Source organism: Epinephelus fuscoguttatus, linkage group LG7, assembly GCF_011397635.1.
Source record: "Epinephelus fuscoguttatus linkage group LG7, E.fuscoguttatus.final_Chr_v1".
NCBI classification, from domain to species: Eukaryota; Metazoa; Chordata; class Actinopteri; order Perciformes; family Serranidae; genus Epinephelus; species Epinephelus fuscoguttatus.
Window position 1 is genome coordinate 30,870,886 of NC_064758.1, and position 18,437 is coordinate 30,889,322.

The 18,437-nt window shown below is 42.4% G+C and overlaps 1 protein-coding gene across 6 annotated transcripts in view; it reads left to right on the forward strand.

The window, feature by feature from the left end:
- Positions 1-812: 812 nt before the first annotated feature.
- LOC125891208 (IQ motif and SEC7 domain-containing protein 1-like) overlaps positions 813-18,437 on the forward strand; it is a 129,453-nt gene continuing 111,828 nt past the window's right edge. For 2 of the 6 annotated variants that reach the window (XM_049580262.1, XM_049580263.1), the window contains exon 1: positions 817-1,618. In XM_049580262.1, coding sequence (XP_049436219.1) covers positions 1,359-1,618 — 260 coding nt within the window. In that variant the 5' untranslated portion in view covers positions 817-1,358. Of the gene's footprint in view, positions 1,619-18,437 lie in introns of all 6 variants that reach the window. The other 4 variants (XM_049580264.1, XM_049580265.1, XM_049580272.1 and 1 more) reach the window with 3 other exon arrangements.

Sequence of the window (18,437 nt, forward strand, 5' to 3'; positions counted from 1 at the left end):
TCTTGAACATCTTTCCAGTTCACTGTCTATGGAGCAGCCCCAGACTTTATACCTGATGATGTCACAAATTTGAGTTTTAGCACTGTAGTTTCGGTATTTCGAAGAGAGTTGCACATGTTTACCAATATTTTTGGACTGTTTCACACCACAGGAGAAACAATAATGATCTTTTTAAAAATGGCGTAGTGTCCCTTTAATGCCAGTTGTTAAAGTGATTTCAGCCTAATGGTAACATTTCAAAGGCTTAGTCTCAGGGCAGGGCAGATGGCACTGTGATGGCCACCCATGAAAGTTGAGCATCAGCCTCAGAGAGCAGTGCTGCAGTTTGCCCTCATGCACCCATGGGACCACTGCCTGTGCAAATCTGCAGCCTCCTGCCTCACATACAGATGTGCTGAACGGCTAAAGTCATCTTTTCTATTCAAACACTAACACACGCTGCTTCAATCTATTGTGATCATTTCACTGGAGGGGGATACAGCCTGCTGGTTGAAATGGCAATACACACACAGCATAGTAAACAACTCTGCAGGCAAGACGCAGCACCACTGTGTGTGTGTGTGTGTGTGTGTGTGTGTGTGTGTGTGTGTGTGTGTGTGCAGCATTAAACACAGGCGGATTATCAATGCTCCAAAGTTGTGTAATGTTTTGTTTGCAGTATGTGTGTGAGTGTGTGTGTGTGTGTGAGAGAGAGAGAGGAGGAGAGGCTTGTGTGCACACCTGCAGAGCACACACACGCACTGCTAATGAAACAAGATGTTCTGAACTGACGTGAGGAAAAGATGGAGAGAGAGAGAGAGATCCAAATTCACCTCCCTTCCTTCCTTTCTAGGGCAGCTGCACAGCCATTGTTGCGCTCAGTGCGACCTGCAGATTCATAAAACTTGAAAACCCCGCCTACTTGACAGCCAGCGTCTGTTTACGAAAAGTCACGGGAACAAGCATGGAGCGAAAGGCACCTCACAGAAAATGTCACACCGCGCTGCCAACAGGGGGAACAGCCACACTTCACACAGACACAACTACGCTCCTCACAATGTAGTCTGGCGCGTTTGGGTGCTATCTGGACGCCTGCTGACATCCACAGCTTGATACGTGATTTGGAGCTTCTAGTTTTGTGTGCAGCGGGACTTGGAACCGCGCGTACCACCACCACCATCACCGCCACCATCGCAACTGGGAGTATTTCTGCCTCTGTATTATCACCCACACCGACTTAAAACAATGGCGAGGCGTAAAAAAGGCGCAACCTACTGAATTGTTGCGCTTCCACCCGAGCCTGGACTACACAGGAACCATCTCCCTCCCCAGGCTTTACTGCGATACAACAGGGAACCACGCAGCGCACTCGGAGCGACATGGAGAGCCCGACCGAGAACCCGACCAGGGCTGTGGAATATTTGAAGGAGCTTAACAAGATCATCGAGACCCAGCAGGAGTTACTGGAGAGGCAGAGGGGAAGGATAGAGGAGCTGGAGCAGCAAGTGTCCGACTTGTGCACGGAGAACGCCTGTCTGAAGGATCAGTACCAGCGGCACCTGGCAACCTGCAGGCTGCTGCAGGGCAGCAACAGCCTGGTCTCACTGGGAGCCATAAAGGAACATATCACACAGGAAAAGTAAGACCTAACATCATCTCATGTGCTTCCTGTCAAAGTCAAATAATCTCTGCTTCACTGTATGCCATTCACAAAGTGAAAACGCACTTGATTAAAGTAATTATTGGTGAATCAGCTCCCAACTAGTTCATGTCCAACACTGCCACACAGTGATCCGCAGTTGCAACTAGGCTACTTTGGCATCTCTCCTTTTACTGATGTTTGCTGATGGAAAATGGGTCCGTGGATTACGCACGGCACAATTGCAGCTTTTCTGACCATATCTGGGATTATGCAAGAGATTATTTAACCACAGCACCCAACATCATTGCAAGAGATTTCCAGATCAGCTATTATGTTGGCTTTGAGAGTGTAGAACTCAGTGTGCTTTAAATATTAAACAAATCAAGCTTGAGGTAAGATGTAAACTACACACTGATGCAAGCGTGTGCACAGTTCTATACACTTCTGCAAGCACGAAAGCTGTTTTATGAAATACAGACTTTGAAACTGTCCCCTTTTAATCTGCTTTGTCATTGTTTGTATCAGGTTCTGTTACTTCCGCTGACTGGTCAGTCTGAACTATGCCTGTGCAGTAGCCCTCAGTGGTACTAACAGAGGATTTCTGTGCGTGGACAGGCACATTAATCCGTGATATATGGAATGCAATAGCTACTGTACAACCCCTGGGAAAAAGGGCACATACTTGGGATGGATCCATTATGCAATTATGTTTTAGGGCTGGCCCTATCTGTAGGCGGTGGGTTAAGCCCCAGGCAGAGCGAAGCAGAGTATGCAGGGCAGATGTAGTGGAGCATTATATCATAAGTGCTGCTAAAAGACCTTGATAGTCTGTTAGGATTACCCTCCCTGCACCAGTCCTGTGTTGAAGTTCACACCCTCCAAAAAACGCCTCAGCATGCAGACATTTAACTCAGCTTTTGACAGTTGGCAGGATCATGTGATCATGCTTGACCTTTGTGTCCGGGGCCATGTTGGTGTCATGAAGATCAGTGGCAGCAAATCAATACTGATGACTCATGGACTGTATGTCTTTCCTGGCTGATAAAACCAGACTCATCAGATGAGGACATAACTGTAACACTGACCTTTGGCGTGCTCCCTTTATAAATCTCTCTCTCTCTCTCTTGGGCAGTACGGAGTATGCTGTGATTTCCCTGGAAATCCAGTCTGTCACTATCTCTCATTTCGTATGGTCACAGTGTCTGAACACTATTTCGGTCCAGCTCTGCTAGACTGGCACAGAGGTTAGTGAGGAGCCTGTGATTACCCCGGTGAACCCAATGAAATATGACAGCTGTTAATAATGTAAAGTGTGGTTTATGGAGGATACAGAATTTAAAATGACATTGAAGTGCGGTGAGCAATTTAAGGAATGCGGTGGTCTAAAGCAAGACTGATTCTTAGATCTGTAAAGGTCATTTAAGCATGGAGAAAATGGGATTTAAATAGTGTGTGTTTGGAAATTACACCGTCTAGCTTTCAATTTTTCCTTCGAGGTCAGGGACACGGTGGCACCAGCCAAGAAGAGCAACTCAGATGTCTGTTTCTTAGCTTTAGGTAGGACTTTTCTAAGGGATTCCTAGACTAAGGGGTCCTCTCCTAAAGAGAAGGGTGGTCTGAGCAGCTGCTGGAGGGCTAAAAGCCATTTCTAGTCATCATCTTGAGCTCTGACGACTTGCGTTGGACATTTATTAGCAGCATGGCTCTAGGGATAGCGGTAATCTGTTTGTTGGCTGGCTGGACGATCCATCACTTTGGTCCGGACATGAATATCTCAGCAAATGACTACATACTCAGCAAATGTTAGCACGTTTACATGTTAAACCAAGATGCTGAATGTAGTAGACATTACCTGCTAAGCAGCAGCATGTTAGCATTGCCATTTTGAACACGTTAACGTGCTGACATTAGCATTTAGCCCAAAGCACTTCTGTGACTGCGAAGTCTCACAGGCATGGACGGATTATTGAGCAGGCCTATTGGGCACAGGACCAAGGGCTCAAAGTGTCGGGCACCCCTGACCTTCATCTGCAAAATGTCACTCAAATTACAGACCAGGAAGACACTCAAAACCACAAGAACACGACAAGACCACAAAGGGATGCAAAGGGACCGAACATAGCTCCAAAAATGCGCAAGACAAGTACAAAGAGAGATGCATAACCACTGAAAAAAAGACGCAAAAAAGAGGCAAAGCCATGACATAGTCTGTGTATCTTACTCCTGTGCTGGAGAGGTGGTGGGGCCTTTTGCATTGCTGTGCCCAGGGGCTCATTGTCCCGTACTTAGCCCATGCTCACAGGGCCACTACAGTGGCAGTAGACTCATGGACGAAATTATTAATTAAAAAACAAAGTTTGTAAAGTAGTCGAAAATTAAAATATTGCTAGTTCAAGTCGTGTCAGTCACCTGAGCTCCCCCCTCAGTACAGAGAAGCAGCAGTTCATAGACAGTGTCAAAGTCCAGCTGCATCACTGAGCGGAGAAAGCTTATTTTGGCTGCTTGAATCTTTCTTTCATGTTACTGCAACCAAAAAGACTGACTGATACTGACCCGGTCACAACTAATACTGGCCGATAAACGCAGACTCATTACCCCAGTCATCTACTACATCTTTGAAAATACTTCCTAACATCCCTTCATCCACTTCCTCTCTCCTCAGCTGAGTGGGGCTGTGGCCTCAGACATGTAAATGTTGACGCTCACTTCACAACAAAACTGCTGGAAAATGCAAATCATCTGCAAACAGCACATGCTAATGTTGTTTGAACAGACGCACTCCAGACCTGAGCTTTGTCTCGATACTCTTTCCAGGAACGTCATTCAGCGGAGACAAGATGCATCCTGCTTCCAGTGACATGACAATGTTGAGGGGTTTTTTTTTGACATGAGGCCAAGAATGTAGACACAGCTCTCTTTGTCTTATCGAGCATGTCCTTTTTCCTCTTTCCGTGGTGGTTGTCAGTCTTGTTATGTAATCAGGACCAGACTTGCACCTATTGTAAGGAAGCAGGAAAAGGCAGTTACATAAAATAACGGCCATTAAATAGCTTGTAGGATGGGAAACTAATAGTCGCCTGTTATTGGTCTCTAACCATCACTTGGGATATTTAGCTTTAATTGTCTTTTCTTTTAAACACAAAAACACAGCTTGTTATTTATGTTAGACTTTTACTCAGAAGCCGTAGTTTGACATTTTGGGAAATAGCTCCACTTCCTTGCCTCCATTTAGAAGAGAAGATCAATATCACTCTCATGTATGTATGCTGAATAAGAAGCTACAGCCGGGAGACAGTTAGCTTAGCATAGCATGGCATAAACAGAGGGACACAGCTGGCCTGGGTCTGTCCAAAAAGTGACTGTCTGCATACCAATACCTCTAAAGCCTACTACAGAACAAATCATATTGTTTTAAGTGTAAAAGCAAATCTCTATACTAATTCGAGGAGTGTATCTACGTTCTCAGGGTCCTATGTTCCCTAGTTCAATATTCTGTTTCCACACATTATGAAGGAATTCATGAACAAACTAACCAGACTTAGACTAAGACAGACGACTGGTTGCCCCGTATACACAAACATAGATTAAAATCTTGTGTCAGGTGCTCGTGGAGAATGCAAAACAACAGGATCGACATAAAGGCAGTCCAGGCACTCAGAAAAGTATAGAAAACGAGGAAGGAAATATTCTAAAGCCTTTATTGTAGTGGCTAAATCATTAAAATTCAACCACTGCAGGTCTTCGTCAGGGATTTCAAAACATACAACACAGGTATGGCCCACCTTTATAGTAACAGGAACCAATCAGAGGCCATAACATGACCCATGTGAAGGCATGACAGGTGAAACAAAAAGGCAATAATGAAAAAAATACAAGTCTATATCCTCACTGAAGCATGCCACGTTGACTCTTTTAATGATTTCGCCACTACAATAAAGGCATTTTAATATTTCCTTCCTGGTTTGCAATATTTTTGGAGTGTCTGGATTGCCTTCCTGTTGAAACTAACCAGACTCTTTCTAATCTTAACCTGTTTGTAGATGGCACTAGTCAGCTATTACTGATTTCCCACCTGTAAGGTTGTTAATAATTATTTTTCTCCCTTTGTCTTTTTGTTTCTCCTCACTTTTAATACGTTAATGAAGTGGTTGACGAATTCTTATGAGGTTAGGGTTAGGGTTGAGGTATGTTTGGGAGTTGTTCTTCATACAAAATTCACTAACTGTAGGGCCCCCCGTGAGCTCTCAGGTAGAGCCAGTGCTATTTTATGCCTCTCAGACTAGGGATACACCGATCTGATATCTGGATCTCTCTTTAAATCTATTGCGATGCGAGCTACGTTATACTTCATGGAGCGAAGGAGAGAATCTGCATTAATCTGTTTCATCTTGCCTGTGGATATTCTCATTTATCCAGGTCATAGTTATCTCAAGGCAACTGAATTGAATGCAACTGGACTTAGTTTTGTCTAAGAAGACATTTCACCTCTTATCCAAGAGGCTTCATCAGTTCATGCTTGTCTGACTAGACTGGAACTAGTCTGACGATGAAGCCTCTTGGATAAGAGGTGAAACATCTTCTAAGACAAAACTAAGTCCAGTTGCCTGTTTCATTTTGTTTCATTTTATCTTAGGGAAGAACTGTGTAGTCATCAATGCCTCATGCCTCTAGTTTTTTCTGTTCTACATGTAAAGGTATACAGCTTTTTAGGTCAACCATGGTATCGGATCAGTATCGGCTGATACTCAAAGCCACAGCATCAGGATCGGTATCGAAACTGAAAAAGCTGCATCAGTGCATCTCTAACTCAGACTCATGATTTTAGTCTCCTATTCTAACCCTAGCCCATGTCAAAAGAAGCCAGTACAGAGCCGGTTCCCATTATGTACTTTATCAAGCTGGGGAACATAGGACCCTGGGTGAGCACATATATAAACCTGAAGAACAAAGAACCCTGGGAAACATCACATTGACACCTAAATCCTTATGCTAAGCTATGCTTAGCTAAGCTCTAGATTCATGTTTACCATAAAGACATGAGGCTGGAATTGATCTTTTCATCTCACTTGAGGCACAAAAGCAAATAAGCAAATTTCCCCAAAATGTCAAACTATTCCTCTCTGCCTTGTGGGAGCATTTGACAGCATGAAAGCTCTAAACAGGAGGGACCAAGTCAGGTTTGATCTCTGGGTCGTCTCGCTGTGGTGAGAACTAACTGCTGAGCTCATGCTGGGTATTAAACTTTTTATTAGGAGGAAAATAAACATGGTAGGGGGTGATGGGAGAGAGGAAGCAGTGAGGTCAAATTATGTATGTTGTTTCCTGGCGTATTATTCACAGCCTCAAGTGACCCTGCTTTATGCAAAGTTCTTTTGCTGCTGTTGTCGTTTAAATCCATTACCTGTAACCTTCACTCTGGTTGAATTATGCAGGGTGTCATGTGATATGTAGGGAGTTTACAGTCATATTGCATTTTGTGCAAAATACAGATCTTAATACAATCTAGAAATCTGTGTCAGCCGGAAGCTTTTATTCCTCTTTGCTTTGCTTTTTTTTCCCAGTGAGCTGATTGTCAGCTGTATGATGTATTTGTGTTACAGTCGCCTTGAATACAGAGAGTATTGTTTGCTCATACATACCGTATGCAAATAGATGTGAGCTTTCACTGTCAGTTCTCACTTGCCTTAAGTCATTAAGTCGCTTCATAATGGAAGGAAAGGAAGGACGGAAAAAGGAAAAGAATATCTTACATCATGTTCCAGTCATATTCTGTTCCAAAACAAGTGGCAGATAAAGACACCCTGCTACTGAATGATACATAAGACCGTTTGCTGCTATCTTGGGTTGCCTGAAAATGGAAGGCTTTTCCCTGTATGTTGTTTGTACGTTTTTTTCTCCCTCTACCCTCTTTTTAGAAACAAAATGCACAGAGCAGGGAATATGATGCACCACTGATAGCGGAACCTGTGGTGCCAAGTCAACAGATTTCTCTGTGAATCCTGCAAACAGGCTCCTGGGCAACATTGTCGGTCTGGTTCTCGGGATGTACGACTGCAAGCGCAGGTATTGGAAATCATCTCGGTGCGCGCTGACCTAGATGCGGATCTATAAACTCGTCCATCTGGTTAATTGTGAGCCCCCCAAGAGCTGGTTGAGTAGCATCAGCAGAGGAGTTGTCACTCTCGGTTGATCAGTTTCCATAAATCCAAAGATAAAACTCCTGTTTTCGCAGTTTATTAACAGTTTCTTGAGTTCAAGTTAAAAGTGGTTGGTGTGGCACTCAGGCAGGAATTAGCAGTCTCACACACACACACACACACACACACACACACACACACACACACGTATCAGTTTACTTCTTTTCATGGCTCCTGAGTTGCCTGCCTTGTCAGCCCTTTACTCCACCAGTATTTATGCTGACCCTTTGCAGTTTTCTCTCCTAATGGTGTTTGTTTTTAACAGTGCTCTACAGTTACTTGTATCCCTTGTGCTCACTTAGGAATTAAATGACAAGTAATACGAGATTGGGTTGTAAGTTTCTGCAGCACACATTAGTGATAAATGACTTTTCACGAGTTGTAAAGTGACTGACTTGAAGGCCCTAGCAGAATTGAAAGCACACACGCACCTGGCTGGCCTGTCTAGTGGGTAAATATGATATGCCGTAAAGTGAAACATTAAGTGAAACGTGTGGCCGAGATAAATGTTTTTCTCGGGGAGGATGCAGGAGGGGCTGGTGGTTTAATCAGAGTGAATCCACTGTGATCTGAACTTGTCCTCTGGGGGTTTCTGGCGGAATAGTGTCTGCGAGTGCTTTCACTTCTTATCTCGGTGCTGCTGGATGCATCTGCCAGCCCACATTTAGCATTCAAACTTTGTCCCAGGCCCGGCTAGGCAACCAAGTGTAAACAATATTTGGAACGCTGACGTGATCGCAGGAGAGATAGCTTCTTCACCTGCAGACGACAAAGAGCTGATGTGTCATTTTGTGCACAGCTTTTGTTTTCAAGGGTCAGTGTGTAGGTTTAAAGGGGATATGGCAGGCGTGAATTTTGATACGAGTGTGTTTTCTTAGTGTATAGTCTGAAAATAAGTGTCATGTTTTTGTTTCCTTAGAATGAGCCGTTTCTACATAGAGTGGGTTCTTTATTGACGGAGAACGCCATGTGACACTACAGGAACCGAGAACAGACAAACCAAACACTGGGTCAAGATAAGGTCACCTGAGTTTTTGCAGCTATAGTTAGCAGCCCTTCTCTAGCAAGCTGAACAGCATTGGAAAAGCGCTGTTTTGTAATGTGAAACTGCTTTAATCAGTGTTTCTACTGGTTTTAATCACTGGGTCCTTTGTTTTGGAGAGGAAGAGACCTCTCCGGATAATTTGGTTCGACAATAAACATTGAAGGAATCCTTACCGGGAGTTCATGCTTGGCAAATGGCAGAAGTTTCAGCCAGTTGCAATCTCCAACTCTCACCTCTAGATGGCACTAAATCCGACATACTGTTCCTTTAAGTTTCCCTGAATGTGCTAAAATCATATCCAAACCTAGATCTTCAAGCACAAGTATGTTAGATATATATTTTTTGCTGAAACAATGCAGGCATTACCTGAGAAATTGTTTTCAGAGGAGTGTAAGGCTGTATCTCAAATAAGCACTGATGTTAGATTTGAGTATAATGGCTGCAGCGGCAGCAGTGTTTGTTGAGGTAGGTTTTTCTTTTCAGGCAGTCATTTAAATTCAGCATGAATCACAGTCAGCGAAGAAGCATAAGTAATTTTGAGAGATCAAATATTGATGAATAACATGACAAATCATGCTAACTCCGACTCCCTCTCCGTTAATGCCCTAATACCAATGTTTCAGTGCTGACGAATGAGCAGCAGAGCTCCCCGAGTTGTTGATTCTGTGCCAGATCTCGAGCAGGATGTGTGCCAGAAGGTGAGACAAACAAATGATAAAAAGAAACAACAAACATGTAAAGATAATCCTCAGGCGATGCATTCAGTATATCCATATTTTGTGGGGTGAAGTTTACATTCATTGCACATATTCTGCTGCCACTAAACTATAATTGCTTTGATGCTCAACCTGCTCGACCTGCAGTCATTAAATGTGTCTGACAAGTTAAAGCAGCTGCAGGATTATGAAAAAGAGGTTTTGATGAAAGATGAGTGTCAATAAAACATATGTTTAGTTGTGTATGAAGCAGTTAAGTATTTTAATGTTATTTATGTCTGTTTTACTGCTGTTTTGGGGCTTTGTCTTCATTTATAAATCATGTTGGAGGGGTACTGATTTTGTTTTAAAGACAGCAAAGTCTGAGATGGGGTTAATCCTGGGGGATCCTGAATAAATGCTGGTGTTATACATACATTACATATTTTTCCACTCACCTGTAGTATTGTTTATCAGTATAGATTTTGGTGTGAGTTGCCAAGTGTTGCAGATATCGGCTGTAGAGATGTCTGCCTTCTCTCCAATATAATGGAACTAGGTGGTGCTTGACTTGTGGTGCTCAAAGCACTAAAAACTGACAGTATAGACCAAAAAAATCTGCAGATTAATTATTCATTCATCCATTAATTCCATAACAGCTTATATTGTTAGAGGTAGTGGGGGGCCTGGAGCCTATCCTAGCTAACATTGGGTGAGAGGCAGGGTACACCCCAGACTATCGCAGGGCTGACACATAGAGACAGACAACCATTCACGCTCACATTCACACCTACGGACAATTTAGAGTCACCAATTAACCTGCATGTCTTTGGACTGTGGGAGGAAGCTGGAGTACCTGGAAAAAACCCACGCTGACACGGGGAGAATATGCAAACTCTGCACCGAAGGGCTCCCCCACCTCATGGTTTGAACTCCCCACCCCTTGTTTGAACCAGGAACCCTCCTGTTGTGAGGCGACAATGCTAACCACTGTACCACCGTGCCGCCATTTGAAAACTCAACAGCCATGTCCCTGGAATTTTTCTGATAAAACAGACAAAAAAAATGTGCAGATTAATTAATAATTGCTGGTTGCAGCCCTAACAGATTTGACAAATACTGATGGAATTTTATATAATCATACAGAGAAACTAGGATGACAAGTCTAAAAATATATGTACATATTGCTTGAAATGGTTGCATTAACTATGGCAAGATTTCCCAGAAAAAAATCCACATCTACTGCCACATATTGATTTTTATATTTTTGGTGCTGGACTGCTCATTAGGAGCAGTATAGGAATATAAATACTGTTGGGTTATTCTTTGCACCGCACTCCTGGAGCCCAGAGCGTACTCTGGGTACAGACGGAGCAGCAGAACACCAGGCGCAGTGAAAATGAAACTAAACTGTGGGTTTAAAGCATCAGCTCCTGTCATCCATCGATCTGATCGGATCAGCTCTGATCGGCTTGACTGCAGAGGCAAAAAAGAGTTCATAAAGAGGTTCACCTATGCTGCATTCATGGACTTGCAAAAGGGACACAATGAGTAAAGGAATAAAAAAAGGATTAGTGTGCTGACCCCTCCACTGTATGTAGATACCGGCAGACCTGCTGATTTAATGTTACATAGTGTCATTCAGTATGATTTCAATTATGTGTACTTGATATACAGTCAGATGTATTATATTTATTTCATTACAACATTCTACACAGCACATTTGTGATGAGTTTGGAGTTAAGCCAGAGGAGTTAATAGTCAGAGGAGCTCATCAATGGATATCGAAGTATAAGATAAGGGTTCCTTTAGGTTGTCGATTTTGCGTTCACTGAATTATCTCTAGAAAGTCACTGTTGGTTTTTTATCGCCTTCTGTTGTGGTTGTAGTGAATGTGTCTTGGCTTCCTTACTGTAATTTGCTGCCTAGGAAAACCTTGTCTGCCCTTACTAAGTCCCCTGGATGGAGCCTGTAGACTGGAGATTGGCAAGTTCATAAATAGTTCATCCCTAGCCAGCTTAATGCCTTTAGCATGTGTTTTGGGACCCCTCAGCAAAAAATAATAGCACGGTGGAGAAAGCTGTTTCTTGTGGCTGCCGGCGTCCACTCATTTACCCTGCGATCTGCTGAACAATCAGTGTGCCAAACCAAATTTACGAGCACATGAACTCCCTCTCTCCAGCAAAGCCCCCTCTAATGAAATACCCCTGCTAGATTAATGTCCACGCAGGGATGATTTGCATTCAGACCCACCTATAAATCTCAAGCAATGGCCAAAGACAACTTGCAACTTGCACTCAAAATCAGCTGCAGTCTGCCTCCATCTGTAATGGACTGTCCCTCCTCGTGTCTTGTTGTGGCCGCAGTCATGCTGGAGGACAGCCAGGCACGCTGACCTCTGGCTCCCTTAATCAGACCTATTAAGGCAGAGTTAAAGATGGTTTGTGTCCTTTTGATGTAGCTGGTTGTCCCACGAGAAAAGATAATGATGACTTTAACGAGCACTGTTACCTCCCACTGATGGTAAAGGCCACACGGGCAGTCTGATGGTACAGCTTAGTGTGAGACAGGCCACCATATTATAGCATGTTTAAATCACCAAATTTTTGCACTGCTGCCTCAGTTTGAACTTTTAACAAGCGAGAGTCTAACACACAAGTCCTGCTAATTCCTTCAACATTTGATCATGTTTCAAATCCCATTGTTGGTGTGCATGTGCAGGATAATGCGGCTTCATTCCAGGTACAAAAACGAACTCTCAGATTGCGATCGCTCTCAGATTTCATATTCTCAGCTAGGAAGAAATCAGCATGGTGTGAAAGCAGAGCCTCATTGTGCCTCATTTGCATTTTGCCTGTATGATCTGCAAATAGGAACCTGAAGGATAAACAAGCGCATACTTGAGTAACTAAGATGTGTTGATTGACGACTTTAACTAAAGCCCCCATCTGCGATCTGTGTTACGCAATCGTAGATTCAATTTAAACTACATGGTTTGGTTTCAGTGTCGACCAATATAGTAGAGTCTGATTTAGGGATGTTCCTAAAGACTCATTTCCCTGACGGTTAAATGGAAGTTTGAACTTAGATTAGTTGACTCGTCTAAAAGTAAGAAAACACTCGGAAAACAGTCAAAATTTAGAATGATTTAATCTAGAAGGTTACGTATTGTCCAAAAAATATTGTGCATATCATAAGAGATGTTTAAAATTGTTAGTCAGCCAAATCATATTTTAATGCCACTGTAATGCTGTGGCACTTTGCAACCTGCATTATAAACATTGCACATTATCCTACAAAACTATCCGAATTTGGCTAACACCAGCAGCCCACTGTCGTTGCAGGTTGATGTGGCTGTGCTGGACGTGGTTACACATCGCTCTGGTTGAGTGGTTTTATGCCAGTTTATTCTGACAGAGCCCACATACAACTTTATTTCCATTATCTAGCAAGTCAAAATACTGCCAAACCGTGCTGGTTTAACAAGATATTATCTCTGTCCCACTTTTCACCTCATTACCTCCAGGGTAGGGCAAACAGGCCAATGTGTTTCTATGGTTTTGTCTTCCTTTCTTCTTGGTGGATGCTCGTGGTCCATAAAACAAAATTTGTCTAGGAAGACATGACTTTCAGTGCAGATTATCTCAACATTTAATGTGATTTTAATGCACATTAGTGAAATAGTAATTTTGATAAGTTTAACAGGGTACCGAGTATTTCTGGTGCTGACTAGCCAGAGTAGCGAAATAACTAGTTGACTTGATTTGCACCAAAATGACTCTTTGAGATACTCTGCAGAGTTTTTGGCCGCTAGTATGGAGCCATGTTTTTGTGACTGTGAGTGATACGGTACACAGTCCTGCCAATGTGCTCATAAGAGAGTGTTCCAGGGATGATGTATTTCTGTAGGTGGACACGGAAGTTAGTGTCACGCTGGTTCCCCTGTCAAAAAGCCAGTGGGATATTTCCATTGAATTTTGGATTATTGCAGAAAATAAGCTCTGTGGCAAACAAACGTTTAGGGTCCTCACACGTGTCACCACCACTTTTATGATTTTTGAAGCCTACATAAAAAAGTCACAAGTAAAAAGCTGGCATTAGGCTATAAACAAACTACACCATGGTTGCATGATTTAACATCCCTAGCACAACAAGGCTCTAATGCTGTGTGTTTGGCATGATGAAGTTGTGTAGTCTCATTTAGCCACTTGTTAGCAACCACCTTTTTTATGACACAAAGCTTCAAAACTGTGGTATTTAGTGACGTATTTTATGTTTAAGAACAAAACTTGAAAGTCTCTTAAGCTTGTGTTAACAGCCATATTTCAGGTATCTATCCAAACCCCCCATTGACTTAAAGACAAGGGAACATGGAGTGAAAATATACTAACTCATTTTTAGGACTCACTCCTGGGGCTCTCTATGCTCACTACTCAACAGGTGGTGGTAATGCAGTGAAATATGTAGCAGAAGAAGAAGAAGATTGAAAGCTAGTAAACATTGATATGAACAATGCAGGGTTCAGGATGCTAAAAAAAATATTTTATGTGGAAGACAGTGCATTCATTGTTTGTTAGACCTCAAGGACACACACAGTAAGTCATGGTGAGTGACACTGAATGTTAACTGAAACTTTGTTTACAAGGAAACTCCACAAGGCAGGTTTATACACGAAAGATGAAGCTACAGTTGCTTAGCTTAGCTTAGCTTGGTATAGTGTAGCCTAGCCTAGCCTAGCCTAGCTTATCTTAGTTTGACGTGAAACACAGCTTGTCATTCTCACAAGTCTGTTTGTATAACAATTAAATAAACAAATATACTTAGAGATGCCGGTAGGCAGCCTTTGTTGTCTTTTGACAGAGCTAGCTAACTGTTTGCCCTCGTATGCTAAGTTAAGTTAGCCAGTTGCAGGCGGTATCTTCATATTTATCATCTATCAATCTTCTCAACTCTGGGTGTAGACAGAAGAGAGCAGGGCACAACTGAACACATTTTAGTTTTGGCTAACTGTTATTAAAGTTTTTGAGATTAATTATTTTTTGTTTTATTCTAACAACATGCATGTCTCTGCTACAAATCAACAGTTGTTGTTACAGGCAGAGGGTTAGCTGTAACACATGGAAAAGTCTGCTTAACACAATTAGATCAATACAATTCTATTTATATACTACAGGTTGATACTGTCTATGGATCTATCTATGGTAGATATCCAAACAACTGTAAATCCTTCATCTAACCACCAATACTTGTATATATTTAAGCAATATCACACGAGAGGGAGTGATGTTATACTCGTATATCGTCACGGCTGCGGCCACGTGCTGAAGACAATCACAGCCGTGAGTATAACATCACGAGTTCAAGTGTGATATTGCTTTTATACAACAGTTCAACAGTTAAATAAGCAAGGCTGATTGAGAAATGTTGAAAAATGAGGACAAAATAGATAATTTAAGCAATTTATTTGTCTTCCGCCAACAAAAATAGTTCCCTCAGGACTCCGCTGTCACCGTTGCTATGTAACGCAGACATGATGCGCAAGGCACTTACTCTTTATACACATTTATCTGCACATTTCCATTAATTGTGCAGCTGGTGAAATAAGTCTCTGGTGACTGCATGGTGGACTGTCGCTTCACAGGCACGGCCAACTCTGCCTTCTGATCTGACAGTATGTTGCTCCATCGTTTCCTGCTCTCCATGGATGGCTTTCAGTAGCTTTTTAATGAGCTCTCAGACCTGCAAGACAAAAGTTATATTTTAGGGCCCGACTCCTAATTAGAAGACTAACTTTACACATAGGCTACGTTAAAACAACATCACCTGTGCCCACTCACTGTCATGATCTCCCTAGCTTCAAGACAGCTTCTGTATGGCAGTCGTCCTAAGGCTGTGATTGGTGTAGATAGCTGTTGTCCCCGCCTCTTTACACTTCTTCGGCAGCATCTGTGCGAGTGAGTTTATTCCCAGCGGAACTTTAGTGTACCAGATATTGTCTGTATGAGCTGCTGTCATCCTGGGCTTCAGATAAAGGGCATTTGCATCTAGTGGAAATTTGTTTAAGTACTTTTCCAGGGATGCAACGCAACTGCTGACCTAACTGACACTAACCGTCAGTTTTGATTTGATTGTTGATTGCAATCAGCTGTGAGGCGGAGTGATACACACACAGTGAAATAACTGTGATGTTGTACTCCAATATCGTCACGGTTTTACTGTCTCTCGACCAATCAAATTACTTGGTCGGAACTAACTGTTGTATATTGCATAATATATTTTTTTCTTTTCATCCGTGAAGATTGATGGATAGATGTATGTAGATACCTATCTCTCCATCTACATCTGGGGAAGGATAGGTATCCATAACGCTGGAGAGTCACATGACAGATGCTGTATGACTTCGCCTCTCCTCTTATAAACCTATTGCTATCCACATCCCTACATCCCTGGCACCAACAGGACCTCCCTACTCACTCCCCTATCTTTTGATATCTCACTTTGAAAGAAAGGAGTAAAAATGAGCTGTTTTTGTTTCATTATTGTTGTACACTATAGGCAGTTTAGTTGTAATGATGTGTTACTAATTAACCCCGCTGTGTAGAAATTTTATCAAGCCTAGCTAAAACTTGCTCATTCAAAATGGAGCTATGTTTTAGGCAACAAGATAGTTATTAAGATGATGTTTGGTTGGTTTGATTGGTTGTTTTGGTCAGAAGCACGAAAAGATCGATCCTTTTTAACCATGAGTCCTTGTTACAATTTACCCTGCAATAGGAGGTTCCCCAGGCTCCCCTACAAAAATGTTTCCCAGAATGTGAAAATATTTTTCAATTAGCTAATTAAAAGAATAGTACAGACTGTAATAGAAACTGTGTTTTTCTTAAATTGCTTTAGTCATAGAAATAGGATAAGATTTTCATTTTATTTCCATGGCTATATTGCTGTCAAATGCTAAATTCCCCCAGAATACATAAACACAAAAAACCATAATACCATAGAAAGTATTTAACTTGTTTGTTTACAAAGTTGGGTTTGTTCTCAGAAAGAAAGCTAACACAACTTTCTGTGATACACAGTATAATGCAACCTAAAATGTTCCCAATTTTCCTATTCTGTTAGTTTGTGAGGAAAGTCCAATACAGTAAATTTGATACACACTTTGTTTACTTTCCATCCATTTTACTTCAAGCTAACTAAACCCCCAAATCTCTTTCCACTCTCCTTTATCATTACAAACTGTGATCAACACTAAAGCAGCACACTTGGAAGGGCCACGAGGCCAAAGTACGGTCGCTTGTTCATTCTTTATTTCTTCACAGTTGAACCAATTATCCGCCTTGCAGCTGTCAAAACCAGCTGATGCAGCAGCTGAATCGAAGGCAATTTGTAGCATAGTACCTGTGGAGAGCTGTTTGAAAGGCTGCCACTAGTTTTCTGCCAAGTGGGAGTGCGGCGTGGTGTGTGTATGTGTGGCTCGCACAAGGTGGAGGCTGAGTCAACAGCTAAACACAGATGAGGAGCTGCTGCTCACACATCTTCTTAGTCATCACGATCAGATGTCAAACACGGACTCACTCACAGCTGGCTGGGCCTTTGACAACTAATATTTGTGCTGAAAATTCTGCAGGACGTAGTTTGGAGTCGGTTTGTGCTGATTCTCGTGTCTCGTTTGTGCGGTTTCTTACATAGCTGACATGTCAACCTTCAGTGAGCTGAGTGAGTGACTTGCAGGTTTACAAGTTTCCATTGCTTACACTGTTACAGTAGGTGTTGGACTATAACCTGCGTGTTTGCACTCTGGCTGCCGGTGTGCACGGCTGTTTGTGTTCTGTGAAGCCCCGGAGATTTCAAGGGCTGATCTAAATCCAAGCAATATGTTCAGGAATGTAGCCAGAGCGAAAGTTTTCTTGTAGCCAGCTCTCTGTCTTAGGTCAAGTTCCTGCTAGAGTCGAGCATGGAAGAAAGTACAGTCTACCTTTTCAAGTGTGTCAAGAATCTGAGATTCAGCTTCTATTGAAACAGTATATTGACATTACTGAATTATATTTGCATTGAAATACTGAGAGTGAATAGAGCATGGTAAAGTATTGCCACCAGGTTTTTCTGGCCTGAAATAACAGCATAGTCACCTTGGCATGCAGAATCTAAATGCAGCCTAAGGCAGATGAAATGTCTTCCAAAGGCTCATCAATACAGGCACCGCTCCTGGCTTGACAACAATACTGACAAGTGACAGAGTCAGTATATCAATTCTTAAAGGTCCAGTTCCTCTGTCGGTGCATTTCATGCTCCCTGGCATTTGTCTGAATAATATATTGACTATTAGGGCAGCATCAGATGAGTACACGATGAGAAATTGCAGTGGGCAGAGCAGGTGGATTGTTTTAAGCAGTTTTTAGAAGTATGTACAAGTATGCATGTGTGTGCAAGTGTGTGTGTGTGTGTGTGTGTGTGTGTGTAAAGGACCGCAGGGCCAGACAGCCAGTGGGGGTCAAGCACCAGTAACTCCTTAGAGATACATAATTTGACAGCACCATGCGAAGCAAACCAGCACAAAGGACTGGACTGACTCATTAGATCTGCTTAGCCAGACATTTCTGCCTGTAATTAGTTGCTGATTAATACAGTTATATGAACGCTACACTTGTGTGGCGCACGGAGGAGCCTAACACATGATGAATGCCCCTCATTTAGGCACTGGACTGAGAAAAAAGTCCAAGGGAAGCAGACATAATGGCACGCATGCACCTCATCAGACGGGCAAGAGCAAAATCTACATCAAATGCTGAGACGTCCTTTAACACGACTGCAGAATTCTCTTTTGAGATAAATGGATCTTATAAAATACTCACAATGACTATGAAATACTACACAAGAGC